Genomic DNA, 18154 nt, shown 5'->3' on the forward strand with positions numbered 1-18154 from the left:
TCGCTCCACTGGTTAAATATGAGGTGAGCCCCAGCAGTTGGCAGCTTCTTTCATCCCATCCCGATGAACCCATTGACAAACCGTCTATTCCATAGAACATCCCATTTTCGTTTTAAATCGGCCATCATGTCATCTCGTTTCTCTAGTTTAAAACCGCACATCACTCCCAACTCATTCCTGACATATGCCGCCGCCGGTGCTGGTAATGGGCAAGGGAACATCGCTAGCAACCCAGGGACCTCAACCATTGTCTACTTCATATCGGGAAACCCAGGATTGATATCCTACTATCATCTTTTCTTCTCTTTGCTTTCTTTGGAGTTGTCTTCGCACAATGGGTTGTCTACACAAGAAAACTCATCCTCATACATCATCCGGGGTAGAAGTCTAGGTGGCTTTGAAGTCCCCGATCATCGCTCGGAAGTGCGCCAGCAAGAGCAGGACGATGGGAAGGATAAATCTGCCCGTCTTTACGGCCTCAAGGATGAAATTGCATTCATGGAACGGGATTTGGAAGAGTTTGTCCGCACATGGCAGGATTCTATTCAAACTGAGCACGGGTTGGAAGAAAAACCAAGGGCAAACGTCATTATCATGGGCCATTCAGTCGGCGCCTACATAGCTATGGAAATCATGAGACGGAGAAGAGAGAAATTGGGATTGCAGGCGAAGATGGGTAACAGGACAGCAACCCAAACTACATCTCACCAACATGAAGATGGGCTTCGACTCGATATCATCGGTGGTATCATGTTATTTCCTACTGTCGTGGATATTGCAAAGTCCCCTAATGGGAGGATATTAACGGTATATCTCTCCCAAGTCGGGGTAAATCAACCTATAAATCTGGTATGGCTGACAATTGTCCTAGAAATTGCTCTATATCCCATACCTACCTCTCCTGGTTAGCGTGCTTGCGAGGTTCCTCGTCTATATACTACCTGAACTGGTATTATATCGCATTGTTAGCCTTGTTATGAAGCACCCTCGGAAAGAAGCAGTGGAAACCACAGTGTCGATGTTAAGGAATGCTTCTATCGTCAGACAAGCCTTGTAAGTCGCCTCGTGCTACGGAATATGTGTACAGGGTCCATTGCATTTTCCCAACAGCTAACTCCATCATTCGTCTTACAGGCACATGGCAGCGGATGAAATGTGTGAAATATCTGTTGATAAATGGAGTGATGAGCTATGGGGATTTAGTAGCCCACTCGACGCGCCAAAAGATAAGCTTACGAAGATGGTCTTTTATTTTGGCCGGAACGACCACTGGGTTGCCGAAACGACAAGAGAGGAGATAATCCAGTCCAAGTCAAATGCCACACAAGGCGCCCCAGGTCCGGTGTTGACAGTATGTGAGGATGGGGTTGTTCATGGGTTTTGTATTGGTGAGTACTCCAATTGGCCTCTTGATAAGTTCCTCCAGTCACTAACCTTTACGATCCAGGGCACAATGAGATAATGGCGAAGAAAGTTGGCCAGTTCATCCGGGGTATTGTTAAGGAGTCCAAAGATATTGATAGATAGAGTGTCATTCACGCGTAAGAAAACTGTAATTCTATAGACCGACCCCCCAACGCCATTTAGCGATAAACGGATAGAAAAACGCCGAGCAATGATCAATGGGTATCAAATTTCGCATGAAGCAGCTTTTTTATAAGACTAGAAATCTTGTTACTGTCTTTGATAGCCTATACTCGCGCTGCGAAATAACTCTCCCAACACATTATTTCCACCTGATGGGTAAGGTAGTGTTTGTCCCCAGTTCCCCTGTTGATGGGAACGCGCTGGCTGATGTGAAGGTGGAGGGAACGGCATGACGGGCGGCCCTTCATTCCCGTGCACCGGACTATGCACCTTGACACTCCACTCGTCATCCTGCGCCCTCTGCTGTCCAAATAGTTCCTTTAGCGAAATCTGTCGACCCATAGGCACACCGCCCTGTGAGGGTTCCTCATGGCCTGCACCATCATAAGTGTGCTGCTGCGCAGCATTCCGACTTCGTTCAGCAGCTAGTCGGTCCTCGGCAAACTTCCTGCTTTCTCCCGCATGCACCGCGCATTCCTTGATGACTTGCGCATTTATCGACCTCGCCTCCGCTGTTGAGCTTGGAGGGGGTTCTGAAAAGATCCATATTCCATATATCATCGCTTTTCGGCCTGGGGAAGTTGTTATTGCACCTTTGCCGTGGCTTTCCTGGCCGTGGTCGGGCTCGTCAACCTTCAATATCACGTATTCATCTGTAATCTCAATATCGTCTCCGGTCGACAGCTTGACGTCAAAATTGTCCATTCCTCGCCGGTTAAGTAGGAACACGCTGTATCTCTCCTCCCCTATCTCGCCTTGTGTAAGCTGGCAGACGAACAATGTCCCTTCGACCCCGATCTTCTCCCATAGCTGTGTGGTTGCGTTGAAGAGGTAGACGACTGCGTACTGCGCGAGGGAGAGGATCGAGGATATGGATGGGTCATGGCGCCGGAGGACGGCGAGGTTTAGCTCTTCGTTGGTCTTCGTCGGGGCTGGTACAGGAGCTGTCTCTGGGTATGTTGTAGAGCTGTCTGCTCCGGTATATGGTAACATCTTTCACTCTCGGTTTATCGGCTGCTGTTCGCGTAGCCAGAAGTGTTAGACGTAAATAAATCGTTTCCGTGTTCCTCTCAAGATTGCACAAGGTTGTTTGGAGTCAAGCTGCTTTGCCTAACTGTCGATATGCTTGTACGGAGTAGCTGTGGTGTTTCTGGTGATAAAGTACCATCTTAGTCATCCCCCGCGAAGCCGGGATATCTCCAACCACTTCTGCTACCATCTACACGATATCTTGTATATTTATAGATATTAATTAGGAATAAACCACAATCATAGACAGTATATTCCAAGTGTACTCCGTGTATATGCCCTGTTGGCAAGTTCTATTTTGTAGTGTATAAATATCCGGATGTTGACGCACTATACCTAAGTAATGTTAATAACATCACATCTCAAATCTCCTAACTAAGCACCATCCTCCCATAACTCCTTGGTAGAGAAGATGGCTTAATTACGAGCTTCTGACGAATTCCAACCCATCACACGGCCGGATATTCCATAAAATCTTCGCCTCGGGTCGTATCCAGCTGCGCCAGGCCCCCAGTGCTCCACCAATTCTTAGCTATTTAGAACCCGGCTCATCCCAACGCGCGCAGGTGACCACATTCTCAACCGTCTACGATATCTGATCACAAGCGCTATCAATAGCTTCAGGTGGATATACATAAATATATATATATAATGGCATATGTCTCGCAATGAAGTGGGAGCTACCAGATCTCTCAGCATTTTGTTCCCCCAGATGTGCGGGGCTTATTTAATGAGTTCTCAAGATGGCGGTTTTCGAAGAAGCCCAGACGGCACCCAGCACCACCACCACTGCGCATGTTGAAGACACGGTTGGTGCGTTTCCGGAGTCTCTTCCAGAGGAGCCCGTTGTGGTATCGTTGAACGACCTGTCCTTATCCGCCGGTATACGAGCTAGAAAGGCGGAATATATTCGCCAGAGGAAGATCAGAGTACGGGTTGGGTCGTGGAACGTTGCAGCTCTGCCCGGGCCGGAGGAAGATATTAAGAGGTGGCTTATACAAGAGCTAGGTGATAAAGGGAAAGATTCTGCTAGTGACCGCGCTGCAGAGAAGGGGAATGATGGCGTTGAATGCGCTGGCGAGGGGGGCAGTACCAGGAATGAGCCAGGGGATTCAAATGTCCAGTCACCTAGTAGTGGCTCGTTTGAAGCCTACAACGACGGCCCTGATCTCTATATACTAGGACTACAAGAGATAGTAGACGTGTCGTCTGCAACGGAGGCTCTGAGGCCATACGTTGATCCCGCCCCCTCTGCGAGATGGAACAATGCGCTTAGAGATGCTCTGCCCTCTGGATATACCTGCGTCTCTTCTCGGCAACTCGTGGGTATGCTTCTACTCTTTTACGCTGCTCCGTCGTTGGGCCCTCATATATCGTCAGTAAGTTCTACGAGTATAGGGACGGGGTTTATGGGTTATACGGGTAATAAAGGAGCAGTCGCAACACGTATCGTCATTGGAGAGACGACCCGTCTGGTTTTCATCAACTCTCATTTGGCTGCGGGGGCTGAAAAGGCAAACTTGGAACGAAGAAATTGGGATGCAGCTCAGATAATCTCGCGCGCAACGTTCAGTCTCATCGACGAGCAAGATCTTGTCTCTGGCGAGTTGAACCAGCAATTTGGAACAGAGGAATTTAGTTTTTGGTTTGGCGATCTGAATTACCGGTTGGATGATATCCCTGGAGATGACGTCCGACGTCTTCTCCATTTACATGTCCAGGACGAATTTCGCCCTGCAAAGCAGAAGCCTGTTGCAGAAGGTGATGAAAATGACGAGTCAGTCGTGGAAGGGGTTCGGAAATCTTTTGAGAGTGGTACCTCCCTGGCGTCGGACGACGGGATTCGATTGGAGGATAATGATATCGAGCCATCGGAAGACCCGGCGTCTCTTCTGAATACACTCGCATCACTTCTGCCTCATGATCAGCTTCAAGCCCAACAGAAGAGCGGGAAATCGTTTCACCAGGGCTGGCATGAAGGGCCCATAACATTCCTACCGACTTATAAGTATGACGTTGGGCGAATAGGGGTATTCGATTCGAGCGAGAAACAGCGCAGCCCAAGTTGGTGTGATCGAATACTATTCCGGACCCAGTCTGATTATTTAAAATATGAAAAGAGAGCCAAAGAGGCGGAAGAATCGAGAAAGAGAGACGAAGAGATGAAAAATCTGGGTCTAGATAAAGCTGCTGAGGACGATGATGTGCTTTTTGACTACGATCCGGACCAGGATGCAGACTATGACCCACAAGCAGATGGCACGGCGGACAACGCTACAAGAAACGATGCACAGAGCGAGGATTCTATCGCTCTCTTGGAGTATACATCACATCAGAATATCGTCTCTTCAGATCATAAGCCAATCCATGCCGATTTTGAAATTACGCTTGATGTCGTGATTCCGTCGTTGAAAGCAAAGATTCATCAAGAAGTTGCTCGAGAACTGGACAAGGCCGAAAATGAAGCCCGCCCCGATATAACTATCGTGGTAGATCAGCATTCGGAAGCCCGTCGGGGTAGCTCCGACTCTAGCGATGCTACCTCGCAACCAGATACTGTCAACTTTGGTAAAGTGAGGTACGATGTTCCTACGTCACGGAGTTTGACCCTAGCGAACACGGGTGGTGTACCTGCAACGTTTGGATTCCATTATAATCCATCCATCTACGCATCAGGCTCTTATTCTTCGCCGCCATGGTTACAGCTGCGCGTGGACTGGCCCGTTGATAATGCTAGCGTGGACGATAAATTACCAAAAGAATACACACTCCAGCCAGGTGACTCTGCCAATGTTCGTTTGACAATGTGTATTTCCGACATTAAATTTGTGCGGGACCTCAACGAGGGCAAGGCCATAATTGACGACATCCTTGTGCTGCGCGTGACCGATGGGCGAGATCATTTCCTGTCTGTTCGTGGTCACTGGTTACCATCATCATTTGGCTTCTCCCTTGAAGAACTTACTCACATACCCGAACAAGGTGTCCGCGCCTTTAACGAAGCACGAGGTTTTTTAGGAGAGAATAAATCTAATGCTAGGTCCTCTGGTCCCCGTGAGCTATTCAAGTTAACAGAGGCGATAGCGGAGCACACCGAGCGGTCTATTGCTGAGTGGGGGATGGTTTCTAGCGATGCTAGCCCCAATGATTCTGGTGCTCCATGGGAAGCTAGCAAGAAGTACGGCTGGCCGTTCAATCCGCAAACTTGGTCATTAGACAATGTCAGTGAAAGACAAAAATTGCTGGTAGGCGTGAGAGAGGCCATTGATACGAACTCCCCTTTCTCTGAACACTTCCCAGCGAATCTTCCATATAAACATCGTACAGAGCTACTTGCTGAGACTCTCGTTACTTTCCTCCGGTGTTTGCGTGATGGTATCATCACAGAGCGACTCTGGGCCGAACTGGACGGGCAGCAAAAGCTTCTGCGGGATAAGACGAGGCAACAGGAGCCGCTATCTACTGAACAGATACAGTCGTTCATATTAGAAACACTCTCGTCGTCTCCCTCCCACAGCGTGTCTTTCACGTTTTTCACATTCATGCTGAATCGCATTGCCAACGAAATCGCCCCAATTACACCTATGCCCATACCTACTTCTACTACAGCTCCTGAGAAAACGCCGACAGTACCACCAATTCCTAGCTCAGGAGGGTCATCGGCACCCGCCCCTTCATCCCAGTCCTCACTTCCTACTAGACAACCATCTCTTTCATTCCCATTCCGACTGCGTGGCCGCAATGGTACATTGCCTGGCAAGAATGATGCGGGTAGTTCAACCTCTACCGCCCAGATAAACCCGTCAGTCACGAGAAGGGAAGCACTTAACGACTCGTATGCTTCCATATTTGCTACCGCGATGTTTTCATCCTCCATTCCAACTCCAGATAAGGAGAAAGACCGGAGATCATGGGAGGAACGGAAGAAGGGGATTATAGAACCCTTCTTGTATGTTGATACTAGCTAATCTCCTAGGCGCTGGAGCCTATGTTTTATGTATAATGTTTTGATGGTATTTTGAGGTTTGACGATTATCCAGGGACATTTACTTCCTCCGTGATATCAAGCTAAGGCTCACGCTTGGGTATATAGTTCGCATTGTATACATACTCTAATGGCTGTTTGGTTAAATGGACATATTAAGCTAATCGGTTCCAATCGACTCATTTCCCCATAAAAGACATAAAACATTCACAAATACAAGGGGTATCCGGATTACTGGGATGGCAGGAAGAAACTGATGCATAACTTGGATCGGATACGAAGTGCCCAAAAGGGGGGGAAAAAAAGAACAAAAACGAAGAAGACTCTAGAGGCTAGGTCAGTCAAGAGAATTCTAGCTTATCTCCCTACGAGGCAGCCTCGTAGTGCGTAACTTTCTGGCCGTGTGCTGATTTTCCCGCGACCGAAGCAACTGCATAGTCAAGTAATATGCCCATGAAAGTGGGTATGTAGGTAGCATGGCGATCGACCAGGCAATCCGTAGAGGAGGAACAATGATAGCCATAACGGCGGCTATGACCCCCTTGAGTAGAGGATCGTACTTGAATCTGTATCTGGGTCTGGAACCATTTAACCTCTCTTGTTTCCCTGCAGCAATTAGTGGATCGAGCCCTGCCATGTAACTGTCCACGGTGCGTAGCCGTGCTTCGAGCTTTACAGAGGCAACGTTGCAGCGTTTCTCTTGCCGGCGGACAACCCGGTTGAGGGTATCGATGTCTTCCTGTATAGATTTCCGTACCTCCGCGACAATGATATCCCTATTAGACTCTATAGATGCGCTTTTGTCTTCTTCGGCGATGGTGAAGTGCGAGTTTTCTGGATGAAGACGAGATTCGATTTCCTCAAGTCGCCTCGAGAGCTCAAGAATTGCGCCGGACTCGGGGATCTTTTCACTATCAGTCCTCGGTTTGTTCCATTCCACCACACGCTGTAGGTGTAGAGTCCTTGCTTGTACCATCCTAAGTAAGTGTGAAATAGGGCGAATTTCCGCCGCAAGTAGAAATAGGGTGAGGTTGTAGTTTGAGATCAGCCCTTCAGATGGCCGTGACAGCTGGTACCTGATAGTGTGTAGGAGATACGTTGCTAAAACTGGAAATAAAAAGCATGATGCGAGCGCCGCAAGCTCGTGGGTTTGTAGTTCACGCCTCGCAGCTTTGTATGCTGTTGACGTTTGCTGCTTTCGACGTGATGTAACGCGGGGTTCATTATCGTTATCTTGCATTTCCTGAGAAGGAACCCCCTTTGCGATTTCTGAAGATTTCTCAGCTCCGTCATCACGCTCCTTTAAATCCAGATCATCGGTATCAAATGCTGCCGACTCCAGTTGGACTCGCTCCTGGGCAGCAAAGTACCAATCCCTATTTCCGCGTTAATTGGCAAATTCTATATGCTCGGAAATGACCATTGTATCGGGGGTAGGTATCTCACCATGGCAGCCGAACAGACCAGTTGAGGAACACTGCTGCAAGGGCCAACAAGGCAATATCCGTGAACACCGCAGTTCCATTCTGGAAGAGAAGCCCGCCCAGCGCTGGTAGGAGGGCTAATGCGAGAGGACTCGAATGCCAGGGGGAGTCTGTATTATGGGAGTAGCTATCTTCCATGCTTCCGTTGGCGCGGGGAAAGAACAAATCATCTGTTGACGATTGTATAGATCGGCGAGTCTCCGAAACGGCATCTGAGAAGGTCGAGCTGCGTCGCAGTCTCTCAGGGGTGAAAGGCGAAGCCGCGCCGCCATTCAGATTTGAGCCAAGCTGAGAATTTTGTCTGTGTCGGAGCTGGGCCGGCGAAGGCGACTTCACACGCGAGGTCGCGTGGGCGGCTGACCCCTGATGACGCTGATATTGATCTTGTTCCATGGATGCCGTACCCATGGTTCATGGTCGGCGTGAGTTAGATATCTGCTTGTAAAGCCTTTGCAAATCAACAGACAACTATCCCTGGATAAATATGAGTCGCCTCCTCGCATTCTCGCCTCACATTCTCCGCGCTTGAAGGTGAAGCCCTATAATCCTGTTTTGCGCAGTGTTCTTGTACTCCGTCAAGATTGCCGAAATAGGCATAGAAGGCGTCGTGGCTTGGCAAAGTCTTGGCACATATTCTCCACATATTCCAGCTTATGTAATATACTCTAATGCGCATTGACCATTTGTTCCATTACGTCATCTTCAGATGAGTCAGCATGACTTCTTGAGGTCGTTGGAAAGTTCACATTTTAGGACGACGACGACGACGAGGGCTGATACTGTATCAGCTTCAAGACAGAGATGCGCCGTGGGACTCGGGGTCCAAGGGATTATTTTTGTTTGCTATACCTTGCCTCTCGTGTTGATCTTCCGTTGTAAAGATAATAATGATAGGCTTTCTCTCCTAGCTGCTCCTCCTCGCTTGAGCCCGTGATGCCCTCAATATGCCAGTCTATGCCCAGGAGATGCTTTTTTTTCTATATATACTTCGGCCCATGGCATTAGGACCGTCTTTCAAACGGAACTGACCCGGGTAGAGACCAACACAAATAAAATTAGCTTTCGTTATTGATGCAAGGTTGAACGGGAAACAACCCCGGTTAAGCCAGCCATCTTCACGGCCCCCGATCACACTACAAAGAACAAACGGTGGAACACTCTGCAGGGCCATTGATGTACCAGGAGAATCATCCCTAGGATCCGCGCTACTCGTCACTTCCCGGGTTGCTTCTACATATCTGCGTCCTCGCTCAACGCCATGTACCAGTTATGGGCCTCTTTGATAATGGCTGTCCATTGAAATAATCAGCCTCTTCTCTTTCCGCGGTGTGACCTTAAGAAAGACGATGATCTGATGTTCTCTTGATCTTCTTCTTGAGGCGTCTGGGCCCTCTGAACACGCCCCAAGGCTGAGTTGGTTGCTGATACACCTGGACCATGACAGCGGGCATGTTGCAAACACCCGTCGATGGAACCTTACGCTTACCTGATTCACCTCTGAGCTGAGGGTCTGATTGATGTCTTCAGCAAATGAATCCATCCCCGGGGCGAGTTGTCTGGCCTTCCGTGAAACCCTCCCCACGCGCAGGGCTCTCCAGGAACCAACCCTCTGCACAGCCAACAGCTGTAAACGCCGTATTGCAGCAGTCCGGTTTACAAAGAGCGTGCAAACGGAATAACAGTTTGCTCAGCATCTGTGCAGATCTAATTGCTCGACAGGACAAGATGAAGCGATTTTATTGAAGGAGGAGGTCTTATTGATACCCCGATGCGGTTAGCGCCATGACTTCCGCCCGCAAGTTCCACATCTAATCTTCAGCGCTTTCTTATTAATTTTTGCTTTTCTTTTGCTTCTTCTTATGGGGACATGCAAGAGCGAGACCGAGGATGCATTCACGCTGCATCAAGCCTGTTCAACAACGACAGCGTTATTGACACCCGCGCGAACATGATTGACTGATTGACTCTATTCGGGACGTTGGTTCAGCGGCACTGCAGGAGGATTTCCGAGTGCCCCGTGCAGCATGTCCTCCCTCCTTTCTTTTCCTCTCCAGTATCTGGAGTCTCTAAAGAGATATAAGTTCTTATATCTCCCAGTTCTTTGACGGTTTCTGATATTCTGTCTCTCTCATTTGATACGCAAGGACACCCTGCATTTACCTGTTTCATATCTGGCCCTTGGAACGCAAGCATACGGCCTGCCTTGGGAACTTCGACGCCGCAATAAATTTATCTTGCTGGTATGATGACCCTTTCAATACCCTTCCTCTATATCTTCAGATGTATCAAGACAGAGGCCGAGGGAAAGATAGCTGACGAGCCTCTATGGCCTCCCTAGGACCGCAGGTTCTTCCAGGCCTCAAATCATCATGGAGAATAGTGATTTACCCCTGGTGTATGAGATGTCAACACAAGCAGTCGTACTCTGTACTCTGTCCCTCATGTCCCTTCTCGTGTGTATTCCACCATTGATCTGGCACTGTCGGAACGGCAACTTTCCAGCTTCTTGCTTGATTATGTGGATTCTCTCCCAGAACCTCTTTAATTTCATCAATCCGTTAATCTGGCCCGACGATGATGTCAGTTCTTGGTGGATGGGATACGGCTACTGCGATATCCAATCTAAACTTATTACTGGTGCTGGCGTCGGAATCGCTGGCCCTCTAGTCTGCATATTCCGCAGTCTCGCCAAAGTCTTGGATACGGAGCGAACAACCCTCATACCAAGCAAAGGAGATCGAAGATGGAACATGGCCTTCGAAGTCATATACTGCATTGTTATTCCAGTCGTTATCATGGTATTGCACTTTATTATCCAGGAGAACAGATTCTACATTTACAGCATCGTTGGTTGCATGCCATCTTACCATTCGAGCTGGGTCAGTTTCGTCGTGGGTTACATCTGGCCTCCAATCATCTTGATCGTTGCCTGCTTCTACTGTGGTACTGTCCCCGACTCCAATGTTCCACTTATTGCTTGCTAACTATAAACTAGCCCTCGTGCTCTATCGCTTGTTCAAGTACAAGCGTGAATTTTCTCAGCTCATATCTTCCGACAGTACCACCAGCAAATCTAAATTCATCCGCCTGCTGACTATATCGCTTGTTCTCCTCCTTGGAAGCTTACCCGCTCAGTTCTACGTCTTCTACGCCAACATCACATCATATAAACCTTGGGCCCCATATTCATGGGATGAGGTGCATGGCCCACACTGGAGTGAAATTGCCAAGTTCCCAATGCACGGCCAAGTGTATTACGACCGTTGGATACAAGCTGCTGCGGGCTTCCTCCTATTCCTCTTTTTCGGCATTGGTCACGATGCGACAATGATGTACCGATCCATTCTTTTGAGACTCGGTTTTGGAGAATGTTTCCCTGCCCTTGAGCATCCGCACCTTATGGTCAACCAGAGACAAGGCTCATCTTCCACACGTTTCGGCTCCTTTAGCAGCACTGTCAAATCAGCCTTTGGTCGAAAGCTATTCACATCTTCAGTGGACTCCGACACCACACTCAAGTAAGTTATTGGTCTCATTACCTTCATCACGCATGTCTATAATATAGCTAATAGCTAACAATTTGGTTATTCTAGTGAAAAATCACGCGGCATGTCGATGGACGGCCACTTATTCAGCGACCTCGACCCGAACAACTCTTTTGACCACCGCCCTAGTCTTCAGAAGACGTACCAGCCACCCACGGTTCCAGCACCAGTGAATTGCTCTGGCAAGTTCGGTAATTCTAAAAAGTCACGCCGACAGTCGGGAGGCTCCATTTTCCTCGAGTTTCTGACCGAGACCCCTTCTAGCTCTAGTGAGATGAAGGGGGCGAAGGGGCGACAGAACGGGCCTGATATGGTTTAGCGACCGCTTTCCTATTCTCTTGCACTGTTTTCAATATACCCATAGTTAGTTCTTTTCTAGCTAGAGCCGCTAGTATTTTAATATTTGTCTATACCATTCCATTTTCCCAACCTGAACGATGTATAAGCCTACTCTCTACTTCTATTCATTGACTAGCAATAGAATCAATTCCCTCCTCTGTTCCTGGCATGAGACATGAGTATTGACCAAACACCTCATTCTCCTATCGATATAGTGGTAAAAAGAACAATGATAAAATTTATAAATATTCCAAGGTCCCTGCTACGCCGTTTGCCAGTGACAGCCCTATACAGTTAAGAAATTATGTACACTATTTCACATGCAGTTTGTACTAGGAAGGAATAAGATGAAGGAGTAAGTAGGCAAAAAAGTATTAATACATGGGCAAAAGGTAAGGAAGCCAATCCAGAACCTAACATCTACTTGCCTCGCAAGTTGGCTAACATGGATTTAGGTATACATCATTGAGGAACCGTGACATAGAGCAGATAATTGCTCGCAGAGTGCCGCATACACGGATGATGAATAGCATCCATCCTAGATTCCACTACTACGATTCTTGCTGGTTGTTTTCTTGCTGGTTGTTTTGGTTGTAAGGTCTGCTGAGGACTTCGTATGTGCCTAGCTCAGATAGTTATGTTAGGACACGAAGGGTAGATATAGCGCAACAGATACAGCAAAATAGGAGGTAGACTCACGTTGGACAACGTTTAGGACGCTGGATTTCTTTCCCTCTCCCTCCTCGACAACGCGAAGGCTGGCATCTCCTTCAACGAGCATTAAAGTTCTACGAATTGTGAGGTCAATATTAACTTCTCTGCTCTGGCTTCAAGTACATATAAATTGGAAACGTACCCTTTTGGAAGACTAAGCAAGTTGTCCCTGGCGGGCCCGTCAACGAAGCTCATGATGCGGAACCAGCTGGTCTGTTTGTTATCTCGGGGGCCATAGGAGGTAGCAATGTGATATCTAATATATTCGCGTCCATTCACGGAAGTTGTAACCTCTGGCTCCATGCCTAGACGGCCGACGAGAGTGAGTCTGGCGAAATCTCGTCGCGCGGTGCTGCTGAAGGCACGGGATACGTTGCTGGTAGCTAGCCCAGCGGCATTGCCGAGGGCTCGGAAAGTGGATTGACGGAACATCGTGACGAATTCGACTGGATATCGTTCGTTTTAGTGGCTTTTAATACTAGGCGGGAGTCGTAATTGTATTCGTAGATATATGTAGTTGGCACAGTTGAAGTTTTAAGCTGCAAAAATGCATGGAGTACGGAGAAGCTATTTGCGCGTTTGTCACGTGATATAGTTTCGTGCCCCTGGTGTTTACTTCTAGATGATGCATAAGTTCATAGGAAACTCAGTAAGTAAGTATATATTGATATACTGGACATGTATGAACACGCTAGGTTCCATAGGATCAATTATACATATTGGTCGACCCAGCTACGGCTTTACCTAACTTCACAATATAAAACTCCTCCATTATATAATGGGGATGGTCTGTGATTCTTCCGGTGGTTTTAATACTTCTATCAGAAGAAGGCTTCATTGACTCCCTTTCACAGCCACGAGTTCCTCTACCCTGATGGTCTTCATATGCGCTCCTGTTGAAGTTGGACTTGAAGTTGATAAAGGGCATTGATGAGTAAGCAGCGCATAAAAGAACATATCACGTGACCAAAACTGCCGCCCATTGACGATATCTCGATCTTTAAATTCGAAGCAAGATAGGAATTTGCTAGACCTTCAATACCGGGAGTTGCAGCGACCGGAAACTCCAATTGGCATATGCGGACCTGTTCTGCCATTGGATAAATGAGTGCGCTGCCTTTCGCGCAGAATCAAATGCCATACTTAGGTATTTTTGTCCCCTACGATAGCCGCTCTTCAAGCTAACATGGAAGCTCTTTCTAGCTGTCTAGATGTTTATTCAAGCGTCCTCCGTACCGGGTATTCCGTTCCGGCTGGCTCTCAGAAACGCCCGTCAGACACGGAGACTGCCCAATTCGCCATGCGAACACCCAGTGAGGACGGTTTATGGATTGGGACAATTGAACGGGGACATTACTAGCTGGAGCCTTAGGATACCGCACGAGCGTCCTTTCTCGTCGTGCGCCGTACGAAGATATGTGACGGGCAGAGGTTCATCCAGCAATTTATATGGCAAAAAAATAAAACACCAGGGCCAGGAGAGATTTGTCTCGACCCAAGCGGTCGATCATCAACCCCACGCAAGCAATGCCTTTGTCAGATGCTCGCCTACTGCATCTTCATCCATGGAGAGGTACCCGGAGCCGTATTCCAAATTGACTGAAGCCTACGCACGGCAGAATGCTCCTCTTCCGCTCCAAGATGACCATCCAGACCTGCCAACCCTTCTTTCGAACCCATATTCTTCATTTTACACTTTATGGCGGAAGAATATAATCGAGCTTGAGACAGAGATAGCCAGTATCAACCCTTTTCGGGCTGTCATATGTAAATTGGTTTGTCGCATAACGCCTGTTACTGGTATGGCGGCAGGAGAACCAGTCGAAGTTGCAGGAATAGGGCACAACTCGGTAATATCTCTCTCCTATATCCTATTTCCACCACAGGTTTTGTGCAAATAGTTTTAAGCTCATTAAGTTGTTTTGCTTACGAAAATTTTCATAGCATGCCGCGCAAAACGCCGCACACGTCTTCCTATTATCCGCGCTTCACACTAGGGGGCTAATGGACAACCTCGTGGAATCGCTTAAGCATCTTCGGGATACGCGAGTTCATCAATTTGATCTCTCGGAAATCTACCACTATTCCTCACGATTTGCTGCTTTGCCACAGATACATCACCAAGCCAACCCAGACCCGGAATTTACATCGCAGAGTCTGCACGAATTTAGAATTGAACTACCAGACCAGGGTATACGGGCTGCTGCTGCTGCGCCCCTTCTTTCGGAAGCAATCACGGAAGCTGCCAACTCCTTTATTGCTCAGACACAGAATCGCTGCACAGCTACAAGCTTCGAGTCTGCGATTGATGATGCTGTGCCACTAACTGTTAAGAATGCATCAACCTTTTTGCGTTTCTACTTATCGAAACATGGTAAATCCAGTGAGATTGATGCTCGTTGTACCCAGAAGAGATTTAACTCTACAAATGTCCACTATGGCACACTTTATATTGACGGTCAACCTGTGACTGATCCGATAATGGCCGACTCTGATAAGGTAGCTTGGACCCTTGCGAGACTCGCAGGAGCCGTTCATCTTATCAGTAAGGAGCCATCTCTCTGGACCGAATTCGTACAAGAAACAACTGGAGGAGAGACGCATCTCGCGAACTCCGTGTCCACAACGATGACTCCCGAGGCTCTTGCAGCCATCCAGACCTGCCTCGAACACCTTCAAAAGACCTGCTCTGTGGATAAATCTGCGATTAAAGAACAACCTTCAAAAGCTATTGAATCGCTTTCCCCAGGGGCCCTGACCACCTGGAAGCATACAGCCAACCCCATCGACCCAGGCCTCCTTCTTGTCAATCACCATACTCCAGAAGAGGCACGTAACTTAAGAAATGCCTTACCAGCGAGGCGGCATGCTAAGCAAATCCTTGACTCGATTAAAGAAAATGCCGTTAGCGTCATAATTGGATCTACGGGAAGCGGAAAATCTTCTCAAATCCCTCAGATGGTATTGGAGGACGACCCTAATGCTAATATAATGATTACTCTACCCCGAAAACTTACTGCTACAGCCATAGCACGACGTGTTGCTTATGAACGGGGAGAGGAAATGGGGCAGTCCATTGGGTACAGACTCCGATGGAAGGCTATGAATCGTTCGTCAAGATGCGGCATCACCTATAGCACAACAGGGATTCTGGTTGAGGATTTGTTGCGGGCTGAGGATAGTGTCCTAGACACCTTGTCTCATATATTCGTGGATGAAACCCATGAACGAGATATTCCCATCGATTTCCTTCTGGCTCTATTAAAAAGGGCGGTGAAACGGCGAGCCAACTCATCCAAGCCCTTCCCCAAGATAATAATCATGAGCGCAGACGCGGAATCCCGCCTTGTCGAAAAGTACATGGGAGCTGTTTCCGAGAATGGAGAGTCTATTCCTGTACCTCGCATTGTGATACCTGATTCTGCCCAGTCAGCACACCGTTACTTCCTTGAGGATGTATTACTCACTCTATTCTCAGCCCATCCCGCAGAAGACATGGTTCCGTTAATTTCAGACTTGTCGACAGCTCAGCATATCTCAGCGGAGAAAGATTTGATCGCGCTAAATTTTCCAGAGGGTAACGACGATACCAAATCAGTCATTTCCGATACCTTATTGGAACCAATTGCTAGGGAACCACCACTTTTAGAAAAGGACCATTTCGTTCCTCTAGGGTTGATCGCTGCCACAGTTGCTCATATCGCTAAGAATGAGGGCGATGGCGTGATCCTAGTTCTATTGCCAGGGCTCGACGTTATGAAGCGACTAGAACAGATGCTGTACGATCGGCCTCTGGGGGTTGATTTCACAGATGAAGATAAATTCGAACTTTTCAGATTGCATTCGGGACTCGGCGAGGTGAATTCTGAGACACTCCGCAAAGCCAAGGAGGGACGTCGAAAGATCATTCTATCGACGAACATTGCTGAAAACGGTGTAAATATACCAGAAGTCCGATACGTGGTCGATAGTGGGAAAAAGCATGACACAGCCTACGACCCTACGACCAGTCTGCGGGATATAACTAGTGGCTGGATTGATAAGTCAGATTTATACCAACGGCAGGGCTGTGCAGGTCAGACTGGAGACGGATTTTACTACGCGATGTTTACAAAAGCAAGATGTGACACCCTTGAAAGCGCAGTACCCGGAGTTACTCTGGCCCGTTTCGAAACCGAGTGTCTTCAACTGGCGGCCACCATCCCCGAGCTACCTGTGCAAAATTTTCTGCGTGAGCTACCCGAGCCGCCATCTCAAGACCGCATCGATGGTACTATTTCGAATCTTAAGTCACTTGGGGCATTCGATGATAGCGGCAACATCACAGCCCTAGGCCGTATTCTTTCGGTATTGCCCATTTCTCCAATGGCTGGCAAAATAGTCATACTTGGTATCTTATTAAGATGCCTTGAGCCTGCGCTAATCCTCGGTGCCGCCATTGATTCACGGCCTCTTTTTATCCCATCCCGATCAGAGAGAGCATGTAATTCGCCTCGCCGAAACTTTGCCGGCAAGAGTAACAGCGACTACATAGCTACAATGAGGGCATATCAGGATATCCGTATAATTTCCAGCAAGGATGGGCAAGATGCTGCTCAGGAGTTTTGTTTGAACAACGCAATGAGTTACCCAACATACTTAGGTTTGGAAGAATGTGTTGAAAGCATGGTATCTACCTTACGCCACTTCAACCTCATCTCAGAAAGTCAGGCCGACGGGCCACTCAATGGTGGACCCCTTAACGAGAACTCTGGCAATTTATCTCTCCTTAGGGCGCTTATTTCGGGAGCTGTAGCCCCGAATCTTGCTGGCAAACCTAGTGATGGAGGAAAGGGATGGCAAACTAGTCGCATTCCAAAGGCTGTCTTGAGTAATAAGAGCACAAATTCACTTCTCAAAAGTTGGGCTGGTCGAATGGTGGCATATGGCGAGGCAGTACGCTTTCATGTCGATGCGGATGTGATTCTAATGGACACTACATCGTTGCATCCGCTGACGGCGTGTCTATTCGGGGAGGAACTGGCTCGCGAAGATAACACGCTGCTCGTTAATTCTTTTTTCCCAATCAAGGTCAAATCACCAATTGGCTTGTTTGAAAGCGATGCTAAGGCTGCAGGTACGGTCGTTGAAACGAAGAGGCTCTTGGATAAGGTATGTTCTTTCTACAATTTTACTCCCCGGGCTCTCATGCTACCGGTTATTCTAACCCGTTCACCTCTAGGCGTTTACGGCTTTCTACGAAAAGCGTGCCAACAACAGCATGAGCGAAGCCGATGAATTAGAGTATCAAAGCCTCGCGGCTCAGATCGCAAATATGACGACTACTTTCTCCGATGGACGCCGGCCTTCACGTCCGCTTATACGACGTATCCGCTAGTAGCAGACTGCTTTCCTAATACCACGGCTGGCATGTACACTTCTCCTTTTTGGGACCTTTCTTTTCGCCATATACTGTATAATTATTTGAAGAA

At 48.0% G+C, this 18154-nt stretch overlaps 6 protein-coding genes across 6 annotated transcripts; 3 read left to right on the top strand and 3 right to left on the bottom strand.

Annotated features, from left to right (window-relative positions):
* Positions 1–1674: 1674 nt before the first annotated feature.
* On the bottom strand, positions 1675–2580 carry GIQ15_06085 (uncharacterized protein; the record flags this gene model as incomplete). Its single annotated transcript, XM_033553502.1, has 1 exon — positions 1675–2580. One exon carries the CDS (start codon positions 2578–2580, stop codon positions 1675–1677), a length of 906 nt encoding a protein of 301 aa, XP_033404646.1.
* Positions 2581–3359: 779 nt separating this feature from the next.
* GIQ15_06086 (inositol polyphosphate 5-phosphatase OCRL-1) lies at positions 3360–6584 on the top strand (the record flags this gene model as incomplete). The annotated part of the gene is made up of 1 exon (XM_033553503.1): positions 3360–6584. The coding sequence occupies one exon, from the start codon at positions 3360–3362 to the stop codon at positions 6582–6584; it is 3225 nt and encodes a 1074-aa protein (XP_033404647.1).
* A 369-nt stretch (positions 6585–6953) lies between these two features.
* Positions 6954–8493, bottom strand: GIQ15_06087 (uncharacterized protein; the record flags this gene model as incomplete). The annotated part of the gene is made up of 2 exons (XM_033553504.1): positions 6954–7977; positions 8048–8493. The coding sequence occupies 2 exons, from the start codon at positions 8491–8493 to the stop codon at positions 6954–6956; spliced, it is 1470 nt and encodes a 489-aa protein (XP_033404648.1).
* Positions 8494–10601: 2108 nt separating this feature from the next.
* Positions 10602–11949, top strand: GIQ15_06088 (a-pheromone receptor PreA; the record flags this gene model as incomplete). The annotated part of the gene is made up of 3 exons (XM_033553505.1): positions 10602–11028; positions 11081–11603; positions 11679–11949. The coding sequence occupies 3 exons, from the start codon at positions 10602–10604 to the stop codon at positions 11947–11949; spliced, it is 1221 nt and encodes a 406-aa protein (XP_033404649.1).
* A 571-nt stretch (positions 11950–12520) lies between these two features.
* GIQ15_06089 (uncharacterized protein) lies at positions 12521–13115 on the bottom strand (the record flags this gene model as incomplete). The annotated part of the gene is made up of 3 exons (XM_033553506.1): positions 12521–12591; positions 12669–12757; positions 12826–13115. 3 exons carry the CDS (start codon positions 13113–13115, stop codon positions 12521–12523), a joined length of 450 nt encoding a protein of 149 aa, XP_033404650.1.
* Positions 13116–14687: 1572 nt separating this feature from the next.
* On the top strand, positions 14688–18060 carry GIQ15_06090 (helicase domain-containing protein; the record flags this gene model as incomplete). The annotated part of the gene is made up of 2 exons (XM_033553507.1): positions 14688–17834; positions 17905–18060. 2 exons carry the CDS (start codon positions 14688–14690, stop codon positions 18058–18060), a joined length of 3303 nt encoding a protein of 1100 aa, XP_033404651.1.
* Between the last annotated feature and the right edge of the window lie 94 nt (positions 18061–18154).

Source organism: Arthroderma uncinatum (assembly GCF_011692745.1).
Source record: "Arthroderma uncinatum strain CBS 119779 chromosome Unknown scaffold4, whole genome shotgun sequence".
Classification (NCBI taxonomy): Eukaryota; Fungi; Ascomycota; class Eurotiomycetes; order Onygenales; family Arthrodermataceae; genus Arthroderma; species Arthroderma uncinatum.